This window comes from Rhamphochromis longiceps, linkage group LG12, assembly GCF_057381845.1.
Source record: "Rhamphochromis longiceps isolate RC_006_pf linkage group LG12, R_longiceps_female_GT1.1, whole genome shotgun sequence".
In the NCBI taxonomy this organism is placed as follows: domain Eukaryota; kingdom Metazoa; phylum Chordata; class Actinopteri; order Cichliformes; family Cichlidae; genus Rhamphochromis; species Rhamphochromis longiceps.
Genome location: NC_140568.1, coordinates 43,038,168 through 43,050,619, shown reverse-complemented (window position 1 = coordinate 43,050,619; position 12,452 = coordinate 43,038,168). Strand labels below are relative to the sequence as shown.

Genomic DNA, 12,452 nt, shown 5'->3' with positions numbered 1-12,452 from the left:
TTATTAAAGCAAAAAGGTTAACCAAATCTACCTGGCCTTGTATGAAAAGGTTGTTGTGCAAATGTTTGGCAGTGAGAACTGCAGTTTTGTGTTTGCAGTAACTGGCAATGGGTCTTTCACATAGCTATTGATGAATTTAGACCCACTCATCTATGAAGAATTACTTTAATCAACCACATTAGAGGGTTTTCAAGTATGAATGGCCTGTTTAAGTTCATGCCGAAACATCGCAGGCAGATTTAAATCTGGACTTTGACTAAGCCACTCCAAAACGTTAATTTTATTTTTTAGTTTTTACCCATTCAGAGGTGGACTTGCTGGTGTGTTTCTGATTATTTTCCTGCTGCATAAGCTAAGTGCAGTTAGCCAGAATTCTCATTCTTGTAGAGAGTGGCATGCATGGATGCATCAATTACAGCAAGTTGTCCAGGTCCTGAGCAGCTCCAGACCATCATAGTAGCACCACCACCATGTTTGCCTGTAGTGTCAGTGTTTGGAATGCAGTTAGTGTTACACTAGATGTAGCAGGAGTAGGAGGAGCTGAACGTTTCAGGTGCAGATCAAAGCAAATAGTACCCAAAACACACCTGGTTGTCAGGTGTTAAGGAGCAAGTGCTGAAAAGTACTGAACTCACTGAACTACACATTGTCTCATCGTTAGGTTGGTGTTTATAATATTTCAGAATCATTTGTGATTAAATTAAACAACCTTCAAAGCTTTTTTTAAATTATATATCTGCTAACTAACTAATGTTAAGTTTTATTGATTTAAGCACTAATAGGAAAATCAGACCAGTTGAATGGTGGGGGTGTATTGGAACTATTTTGATGCAGGGGGAGAAAAGTCCAGTACAGACTTGTATTTTTTTATCTTTTAATTTTTATCTGTAGACTAAATAGATTCAGGTTTATCCAACATTTTTAATTTCTGAAATCTCAGTTGTGCAGTTTCTGGGCCAGGTGGAACAGCTCACTGTTGTTATGGTCATTCAGCCTCTCCAGAGAGTCTCTCCCTCCCACTTTACAATGGCCTTAAGCTATGTTAACAAAATATGTTATGAATTAATAATTAATAATAAATTTTCATAAAGCATTTTTGCACCTCCTTTTGGAAAAACTCTAAAATTGAATCCAGATCTGTGGAAACCAGTCAAGTCGGTGGGTAATCATGGAAGTGAGCTACACATATTAACAAGTTAACAAAATGAAGTTGTTGAAATCCCTATAGCTGTTTTTTTTTATCCAAAAGAACAGAAGTAAAGCCTGCAGGCCAGTAATTCGCCTTTTTGTTTGGCAGCCGCAGCTGTAGGCTGCCTTTGTTAAGTGTGCTCATCAAGCTGGAGTGCACTGCCAAGGGTCTCTTGACTTGTCTGCTAATTACCCACCACTGGCTGGGATTCACACCTGTGGCCATACTCATGTCAGAATCTGGATGTAAAGTGGTCCCTGTGCGGCGGGACGGCAGCCTCCCGCCCTGCTCTCAAGTCAGATTTGCTGGATAAGTAAACAGATGACGAGTCTTTGCTGGATGAAGAGTAGTTTGTCTTTGTTGACCTGCTGCCCCAAAGGCTTAGCCTCCAATGTTCTCTGTCACCATAAAGTAGTGCATTCAAGCAAAAACTGTCACAGATATCAGCAGGAATGAGGATTCCTGTAACTGCACACACCTGACTATAAGCTAGGTTACATATAAGTATCGAGTGAACAGATGTCTAGTTTTTGAGTCTTTTTTTGGTTCCTCTCTTCTTGTTTTTTAAATTATTATTTTTCCATTAATCAAATGCTTTTTTTTGTCCACTTCAGGTGTTTGGGAACGCACCTCCCAGCAGCATGATGGAGAAATTCTCCGACCTGCTGCAGTTCACCACCCAGGTGTCCCGACTCATGGTGACTGAGATCAGACGAAGAGCCTCCAATAAATCCACAGGTGAGCTTGCAGATGCACACAGACTCATATTTGTAAGTGCAAAAATGCACTGTGGAGTAGGCCTACTTGTAGAGTTCTTTGGCACCAGCCAATAATTTCTCATAACCGGTTTGTGTCTTCTGTTTTCCTTTTGGCTGTGCAGATGAACACAGTGGTGTTGAAAGAGATTTTTGTTCTTTATTTAGATACAAAGACAGTTCTTATGCAGAGTTTCAACTATAGAACTAATTGTAAGGCACAGATGGAGCATCTGAGCTTTGTTAGGTACACATAGTAGATGACAAGATAGAAATAAAGACTCTAGGGAGTTTATTTTTTCACTTTCCCCCATAAAGACAACATATGACGGCCTCCCCAGTACTCTTAATGATGAGTTTGGACACCTAAGTATATATAAATATGTCGTCTGATGACTATTAGAATATTTTCTGGGTTTTTCCAAGCTGGGTAATCCAAACACAGGCATTTTTTTTTTTTTTTTACAAGCAGGCTGAAATATGACAGAAAGTGCTGCAAACGTTACTCCTGTTAGGCTTTCAAGAGTTAGTACCACATATGGCAAGGACCCTAATATACTGTAATCTGTATATTATTAGTGGACATAAGTAGGGCTGAACGATATATCGCATTTGCGATAATATCGCGACATGATCAAGTGCAATTTTCTAACCGCAAAGGCTGCGATTATACTGCGATTATATTATACAATTCATGGGCTGCATCCTCCTGAGGCCGCATTTGTAGACCGATTACGTCACAGCGACGTGCCGAAGGCTGTCCAAATTACTACCATATCCCAGAATTCATAGCGCGGCCCAGCCAAACTCCAGTTTCCAGCAATGGCGGCCGCTACTAAGTTTTAAAATTACTCATACTAATCTTTCTGGGTCACAAAATAAACTTTTAAAATATTTTCAGGCGAGAAAGTAGTTGTGTAAACATCAAATATCTGCTCGGTTTATCAAGATATCCCATATTTGCAAAAGTGCTTCGACGTTTTCAGAGGCGTCTGCTACCCACCAGCTCGACAGCTAGCCGGGAGCTCGAGGGTTACTGATGCGGCCGAGAACGGCACAACTCCCGGCACATCATTTTCAGATCACCGCGGAGTTTCGCTGCTCGGGTTAAACGTAATATATAAGTCACTTAGACAACCTAAAAATGTTATTGTTGGGCTTTTTTCAGTGTTTTGTTTGTTCGTGAGTAAATCGGTTTGGCTGAGATTAAAGTTATTAGATTAGATAAAATAAAACTTTATTAATCCCCCGGGTGGGTTCCTCCTTGGTTTTCACACAGCTGACTAAACGTCAAACAGAAAACTTATTAAACAGAAGTATGAGACAGTCGAGAATTTACACCAGTGTCTGGTTATATTTTAGATAGCAAGAAGCAGACGGCCGAGTTTATTAAACTCCACCGAGACAGCGGCGACGCTAATCAGAACTAGACCGTCCAATTTCACGCCTTTAAACTTTAAAGGCGTGTTTGTGTGTGTGTTTATACAATTGCTATTATGTTTGCACTTTATGTGTAATGTTACTGACTGCAGAGATCAGTAAGATGTGTGTATTTTTTATTTATTAGTTTTATTTATTTAATATTATTTTTTAATTGAATGACTGTCTAGTAGTTCACAGATGTCGAAAAACTGAGTGTGGTAAAGCCACTGATTTTGTTTATGTATATTTCTGCAATCTGCACATTGTACTGACTTTCATTTTAATGTTTACACCAGGGTTCCTTGTCAGCACTTTATGCTCAGATGTTTGTAAGCTAAAAATAAACTATTGTGTATGTTCAAATATACTGTTGTGATTGAAGAAGTTAAATAAAAATGTCAGTCATCAATTCATGCATCACCTCATGTCATCATAACAGAGGTCTGTCTTCCAGGAAAGAACAGTTTAAAATTAATGTAATATAGTATTGGCCATACTATATGATGTATTGCTTGTCTTTGTTTAATAATACAGAAGACAAATACCTTAAAAAATAATCGCATATCGCATCGCAATCGCAATATTGGGGCAAAAAATCGCAATTAGATTATTTTCCATAATCGTTCAGCCCTAGACATAAGTACACGCCCATGCCTGATTATGATTGGTCACTGATTTTAGTCAATGATTTAAAAAAAATAAAATAATTGATGCTCAATATAACTGTCTACTCCATCCTGGAAACCCGATTTATTCTATGGATGTGCGTAAGAGCTTCGTCTTATTCTACCCTATCACAATAAGATTATTTTATTAATTGTTCCCCTAAAGATAAATACATATTTCATTGTTTTATTAAGAATGTTTAAAGCTGATTTCATGATTAATGGAGAAAAAATGTTAGTGTTACCCTAATCAGATAAGGCCTTTCCCAGAATTTTGCACTTTATTTTTTTGACTTTTTGGCTCTCAGTAGATACGTTTTCCTCAAAGGATCAATGCAATCCTACTTCAATCTGAAAGGTTAGCCTTCACTGCGGGCGAGCCAGCAGCATCTCATCAAAGCGTTGACAGCCGTGGCAGCTTTGACTGTGGCTTCCTCAAAAAAGACGCACACAAACACACACACACACACCAGCTTTCTATTTCTTATTTCTTCCGCTTTATCTCGTCCTTCCATCTCTTCCTCATCCCTGTCTAATCATGTGACATGCTGTTATCAAACGGTGAACGGTTCTGATTTTGCAACACAACGGTCTAAGAAGCACTCCTACAGTTGGTCACCAGGCCTCTTTAGAATGAGTCAGTACATGATTCATGCTCTCAACTGACGTTGCAGTACTCATTATCAAAACAACAGATGTGGATTTGCTCTGAACAATGAGCAACTAGACTTTGGCTCAGCTGGTGGGTTGGATTAAGGAAACCTTTTCAAAAGCATTTTTATTTCTGCTCACAAAAGTGACTAAAAATGTGTGATTTGTTTTTTTATTATGGTTCGGTTCTAATGGATACTTGTTCCTAAACCTAACCTAGTGTGGCTATATTTTTAGGACAAAGAGTGCTGTGATAAAATTGGTAAAGACATGAGCTAACTGAAAAGCTAGCGCGTGGGACCGAAATACAATATTGATGTATTATTTTCAAGATCACAGATAACCAAAACCGAGAAGCCCAACCACACGTTCCCTTTTGTCACATCCACTGTAATGATTAATTTGTTACATATTTGATCATTATTCAAACAGCCCATCTGCCCCACAGTGAGCTGTCACTTTCCACCCAGTTAACCACACGTTTGTGTGTGTGATTGTTTTTCCAGAGGCAGCCAGTCGAGCCATAGTCCAGTTCCTGGAGGTGAATCAGAGTGAGGAGGCGAGCCGCGGCTGGATGCTTCTAACCACCATCAACCTGTTAGCTTCCTCCGGACAGGTTGGTAGAAAAGACACTGTACAATACTGTGTGAAAGTCTTGAACCACCTCTCATTTCTTCAGCCCTTGGAAGCAAAAAATAAACTTTTTTGTAATTTCTCAAAATGTTCTTGAGCAATACTCCTCCAGGCTCTCTGGAGGTGTTTTTAAAGTTTTCCTTTGGACATTGACTGCTTTTTCAATCATTTTCACTCCAGTCCTTTTGCCTGACCATTTTCAGATCTATGACCCATTCAAGCATTAAAACACCTCCTAACTCACGGGATGAACCAGTGTTGTGTTTGCACATAATCTCAAAATTAGCACAGCACCAATGTTAAATCTGTCTTTAGGCAGTTTCACAAGCATGAAATTGTATTTTTGCACCAACAATATGATTCACAAAGTGCTTTTAGCTGACACTTTGGCATATTTTGGAATGCTCTGCAGTGTGTCCTGGAGGACAAAGGAAGATGTCAGGCCTAAAAATATATTATTTAAGAAATAAGAAAAAAAATCCAGCAAACGGCCCTTCTGTTGACACATCTACTGTTCACTGAAGCCTCATCAAAAATGGTCTCTGGTAAGCTGGCTGTCAAGAAGCCATTCATTAAAGGGAGAAAAGGCTGGTGTATGTCAAATTCTGCAAGAACTGGACTGAAAGCGATTCCGCTCCCTGAAGACCAACACAGAGAGACTGAGGAGGAGCTTCTTCCCGCAGGCGATACGGTCTCTCAATCACAATCACACCACCACACAGTACTGACCCACACATATGGTTCTTACACACACACTGGACTTTCTGGACATTGTTTTTGCACACATTGTTTTTTTGCACAACACTGGTCACTATATTCTTCATTTCCGGTTAATACTTGTACAGCTGCTGTTATTGTGTATATATTTATTTATATTTAGATTTCTTCATACATTCTTATATAGTTCTATATTGTGTATTTTGTTGTACAGTTATTTTATTTTCAACTTTAATTTATATATTTTATCTTATTCTTCCCAGTTAAATTTACCCTTCATTCTAATTTGTGTTGTACAGTTATTTCATTTTTAACCGTAATTTATATTTTATTCCTTCCTAGTTAAATTTACCCTTTTTAATTTTTCATATTTATTTCCTATCTTATTCATAGCCTTTTCCTTTTTTGTTTTCTTTAGGTCACGAGCAGTTGTCCAAGCATTTCACTACATATCGTACTGTGTATGACTGCGTACGTGACAAATAAAAATTTGAATTTGAATTTGAATTTGAAAAGTCAGCGACAGGTCTGACGAAGTGATGATTTGCAGCAGGTAGAGCAGGGCGATATGACCAAAAATATTTATCACGATATGCATTTGAAAATTTGCGCTAACGATATAACTGACGATATAATTGACACTAGACAAAATACTTTACAACTCCACAACTTTATTAGTGCAAAAAAAAAAAATCTATGTATTTTTACTTGAACAAGCAGCTTTTATCGCGGATCGCGGATACAAGCGGCAGAAATGAGCTTCCTCCGAAGGGTGGCTGGCCTCTCCCTTAGAGATAGGGTGAGAAGTTCGGCCATCCGGGAGGGGCTCAGAGTAGAGCAGCTGCTGCTCCACATCGAAAGGAGCCAGCTGAGGTGGTTCGGGCATCTGACAAGGATGCCCCCTGGGCGCCTCCTGGGTGAGGTGTTCCAGGCATGTCCCACCGGGAGGAGGCCCCGGGGCAGACCCAGGACACGCTGGAGAGATTATATCTCTCGGCTGGCCTGGGAACGCCTTGGTATTCCCCCGGACAAGCTGGAGGAGGTGGCTGGGGAGAGGGAGGTCTGGGCCTCTTTGCTTAGGCTGCTGCCCCCGTGACCCGACCCCGGACAAAGCGGATGACGATGGATGGATGGATGGAAGCAGCTTTTTTAAGTGCATTACAGTTATATAAAAAATTAACAGTGCAAATGCAAATTCCTCGCTGACAGTTTAACCAAAAGGCATTTCCAGTGGAAACTGGCCGACATATCCTCAGCATAACCATGTATAATATCCACAAAACTTAAAAAGAGGTTATACACACACAATACCGTAATATTACGTTGAAGCACAGTACGTATCACTCCGCGAGGCTCCTGCCTACGATAGCCGTAATGCTCCAACAATCCATCAAGCGGTGCGGCTTCGTAGCTTAGCAAAGTCGTACTAAAACATCTGACAGATTTTCGAGCGCCGTGCACATAAAATCGTTTCGAGGTCAGTAAACACAACCAGAGTTCATACATAAGGCACACGGGATTATAAGGGACTCTGTCGACTTTCGGAAAAATCAAAGGATTGATTTTAAGTGCGCCGTATTTTTCAAACAACACGGTAATAACGACGGCCCGCTAGCATGCGCTACCAAAAATAGTGCTTTGTTGTGTATCTGACGGACGAAAGCTAAACCAGTTCCACACCACTGAAGCTGCAGCATTTTTACAAACCAGTTCTGGTTCATCTGTTTCATTCAACGATCCGCTTTCGCTCTTCTCATTCTGCATCGCCGCCATGTGCGTATGAAAACAAAGGCACTGCGCATGCGCATTTTACCCATATTCTATCGCGATATTTCATTTTCCTATTGTTGCCCAACATTACACCGGTATTACTGTGAACGGTATGATATAGCCCAGCCCTAGTGTGGGGTCATGTTGACAAAGAATGGATTAAAAGGAAATGAACATTCAAAGAAAAGCTTTGATCTGAAGCCTGAAGAACTGTTTCTGAAAACTATTTAAAGAAATGAAAAGAACGTTTACCTAAGAGAGTTCAGGCTGCGCTGAAGGTACCGTAAGAACCAGGAGACTTCAGTATAATTAACAATTCTCACCTGACCGAGTCTCATTTATTCTCCCCAAACACAACCTTTCTATCTGCAGTCTTCTGATGCTGCTGGATGTCACATGAAGAAAATTCATGCATTGTGATTTTTCTTTGTAGCATTTAGTCACAGTAATGAGTGCCTTACTCTGTTCCTACCACCTGCTTATAAAGGTTGGACGTTGAGCTCTTGTTTTCGTCTTTGTCTGTAGTCTTGAATTGTGGCCAGCAGACTTCTTTTGAACTTTTTGGCCTGCGTTCCTCTGGAGGTCTTGTGGGGAGTGTTGCTGTCAGCTGGTCGGCTGTCTGCTTTTCCTGCTCTGCTGCACATCAGAAATTCACTGTTGTTGTTGCTTTTGGGTGGAACGCTTCTTCCCATCTACAGACACGTGATCCACCCCCTCTTCTCTGTGCCCAGTCTTTAGCCGCTCTCAAGCATGCGCTGTTTAATAGTTAGGCAGGCAGCACCTTAATATGTCGACTTACTGAATATTTCCTTGAATGCAGCAACAACAATCTTGCCAAACCAGACATAGCAAAATGGCACTTGGCCAGGCTGTGAGACAGGCAGTGTTCTTCTGATGTAACATGTGAGCACTTGGACCGACTCCTGTTCTCAGTTATTTATGTAACTAAATGATGAGTAGGACATAACATGTTGACACAGAGTTCCTTTATTTTTTGTCATTTGTGAATGTCTGGTGGGCACGGATCTTTCCTTTGTGCTCCAGAAATACACTTGGACTGTAGGTTTGGATGATTGGATGAATTTATCAGAAAAACTTGATCATCAGCTGACATTTTTAGGGCAGTTTTTTGTGGTTTTCTGTAGCCAGTTTTGTGGTCTGCTTTCTGAAGAATTCCACTTGGCGTATACTTAACTTGTAGAGCACTTGTAAAATAGTTGTGTTGAGCAAAAGTAGAGAGTACTACACATGTGATGGAGATTCCCATCACTTCCTAGTTACTGAATGACAGAGCTTTGATATTCGTGCACAACAGCACAGCATCTTTGTGCAACTCTCAACTCTTGCTCAACACGAAAGAAAGGAAGGAGGCAAGACGGCTTGTAGTATTCAGCCGCTGCGTTTCAAAGGTTGGGTATTTCCATCTCCCTGTAGCCCAGCTTTTCTGAAATTTCCATTTACTGATTTACTCCATAGGTGATGCATGATTTATTAGTCTCTGTACAGCTTTTATTTAAATAGAACCAGTTCACAACAACATAAGCATAAAATCTGTTCGTAAAGCAAAGAGTTTCTGATTTTGCTCATTAGCCGTGTACTTTGATAAGGTTTTTTTGGGAAGATTTGCATTGCCCTCTCTCGGGAAGGACCTTAGTAAGCGCTGGCGTTGCTCTGTGCTGTGTGTTTCAGACTGAGATGAGCTGCAGCTCAAGACACCAAAATGCTGGAGAGAATGTCCAGCTGAGTTTTTCTTGTTCCTTCGGCTCAGACACAAGTGGCTTGTCTGTGATCTGATTGGTCACACGTGTAAACACATTGAGGATGTAAATGTAAACATTCATTTAAATGATAATTTTAGGTTTATTGGTCAGTACCACTGGACATGCACACTGCACAGTCAGCGGTCTCCTTTAAATGAATAAGGGCTGCTTCTTGTGACTGTTTGATATCAGCGAACACAGACTGGCAGTAAAAAATAACCCGTGTCGTTCGTGTGTGTGTGAGAGTGAGAGTAGGTTTAATGGATTTCTCCAGGCAACTGGCCTCCCATAAACCTGACGTCACCTCCCTCCCTTTAATGCTCTCCCCTCTCGCTCCCTTTCTCCCCCACCTCCTGCTCTTTCTTCCTCACAGCATAAAACGGCAATATTTTTGTCAGTAACTCAGTCTGGACTCCTCTCTTGTTTTGTGTTTTTAAAGGGTGCCCTTCATGCACTCCCACTGCGCTTGTTTCTCTCTCTCTCTTTTTAAAACAGACAGGAGATCAATTTATTGGTATTTTTCTTCTCCTTGTGTCTGTCTTCTTCTCCCTTCCTGTCTCTGTTTTTCTCACACACTGTTAAATGCCTTCGTCTCTCTGATTTTGTCTCTCATTTGTTCACGGTAACCTTGACCTGACTGCAGTGGGACCAGTATTCTGTGACAGCCTGTAAACACACACACACACACACACACACACACACACACACACACACACACACACACACACACACACACACACACACCTCTCGGTGTGGCTTGTTGTACCACAGGTGCTGGTCCAGTCTTCCATTGTTGTGACTCACCATCATCTATACACACCTCTGCCTACTTCAGCTGTCTATATCTTACTCCTTTTTTTTTCTTTTTTCCATCTGAGGGGCTGAAACTGTGTGTGCGCCTGCTGTGCTTTGTTATTCATCGCTGTGCATCCACCTCCTCTCCGTCGTGTAGATGGCGTTGGAGTAAATGGGATGGTCATTTCATCCAGCTGCAGCGTGTGTGTGTGTGTGCGTGTGCATGGGCATATGTGGTCTTTTGTGAGAGCTCGTGTGTAAGAGCAATGTAATTTGTGTGTGTGTGTGTGTGTGTGTGTGTGTGTGTGTGTGTGTGTGTGTGTGTGTGTGGGAGGCAGCGTTTGATTATCTGAATCATTCGCCTCAGTGAACACAAACCCCATCTCTTTCTCCAGCCCTTTATCTTTGTCAACATGACACACACACACACACACACACACACACACACACACACACACACACACACACACACACAGTATAACTGTGGAAAACACTCAGTGAACACACACCTCAGGCCCTTATAGCTGAATCTGAAACACTGAATCACAGCACAACAAAACACCCATTTACCAAAGTCACCCTTAAAGCAGCATTTTTATCTTTATTTGTCCTGCTGCTGTTGTGTAGCTCTTTATTTTAGGTTGATATAAAGTGATTCTATATGAATGTGGAAAAAATAAATCATGTTCCTTTTAGACTGAAAAGGGAATATGCAACATACAGTTGGATCCATGCGATATTAGACATTTACTTCATTTTTGTTGTTTTGCCTCTGCAGACACAGTCGAGGTGTGTTTGACGTTCACGCTTTCAGCTTCATTTAAAGTGGAAGCTGATTGCTCACATTTAAGGAACAGGAGATCAGAGTATTTCAAAAATGATTTTAGAAAAATAGTATTTGTTTTTTTTTTATTTTTAAGTGATTTAAGCAGAAACATAATCGGGTGAAACAAAAGGGGGGGGGGGGAATACGCAATTACAAATACAAACAACGAATAAATAAATACCTCAGGGTTCTTGTATGTAATGGTTGAATAAGTGAATGAAAACTCTTTAAGCTATTCAATATAGCAGCATGTAAGTGAACACAAGCCAGTTTCCATCATTCTGTTCTGATAGGCTGCTGTCATCGATGACACACTTCCTAATTTGAAGTGTGAATCTTAAGAAATAAAGTGCCAATATTGTGCAGCAGTAGTGACACAGCAGAAGTCTAGTGTAAGCACAAGTAGGCTGGGTTGTGTTTTCCCTGGAAGTTTTAAGTGGAAGTATAAAATAGCTGCTTCACACTTTAGGTTAGCAAAATCTAAAGCAACTTAACCTCGTAACTCTACTTAAAGCCCTGCTTTTCCACCCACAGCAGTTATTTCCAATGAATGTTTGCTGTCCCTGTCATAGAGAGTGCAGCGAGCGGACGCTCTGTTTACATTTGGGTCGCACATCACCGCCTGCTAGTATCTCCTCCTTCGTAGCCTGGTTTTACTTAGTCTCAAAGCGCTTTACACTACATCATCCACCCATTCACACACAAGCTACATTGTAGCCACAGCTGCCCTGGGGCGCACTGACAGAGGCGAGGCTGCCGGACACTGGCGCCACCGGGCCCTCTGACCACCACCAGTAGGCAAACATGGGGTTAGTATTTGGCAGCCTGGGATTGAACCACCGACCTTCTGATTAGTGGCTGACCTGCACCTGAGCTACAACCACCCGTACATTAGAAGATTTATATTTTCTGAATTTGCAAAATAAGAATTAAGCATCCAGAATGTGGCTGAGTAGAAGAAAATAGCAGAACTAGAAATGCATAGAAAAAGTAAAGAACAGGTCGTTGACTAGAACCACCACTGCTGTTCATGCTCTTATCCAGCAGTGTTGTATATTGTAAGATTAGCATTTCTCTAGCTAATGCTATCCCTCACTGCGCCTCTGCACAAGTTCTTTGTGATTGGGAAGCAAACACGTTAGACTCCACTAAAAAAAGTTAGTGGCCCTTCGGTTTGTGTTATTTTGTGACTTTGGTGTCTTAGTGGGTTACTTCAAATACAAACTAATGTGTTGAATCAGCTCAACTTTAATAAAGTGACAAATAAAG

General features: G+C 41.0%; 1 protein-coding gene across 5 annotated transcripts in view; it reads left to right on the top strand.

Annotated features, from left to right (window-relative positions):
- wdfy3 (WD repeat and FYVE domain containing 3) overlaps positions 1-12,452 on the top strand; it is a 129,733-nt gene that overhangs the window by 27,351 nt on the left and 89,930 nt on the right. For all 5 annotated transcript variants that reach the window (XM_085426451.1, XM_085426452.1, XM_085426449.1 and 2 more), the window contains exons 3-4: positions 1,804-1,927; positions 5,189-5,298. In XM_085426451.1, the coding sequence (XP_085282577.1) occupies positions 1,804-1,927; positions 5,189-5,298 (234 nt within the window). The remainder of the gene's footprint in view (positions 1-1,803; positions 1,928-5,188; positions 5,299-12,452) is intronic.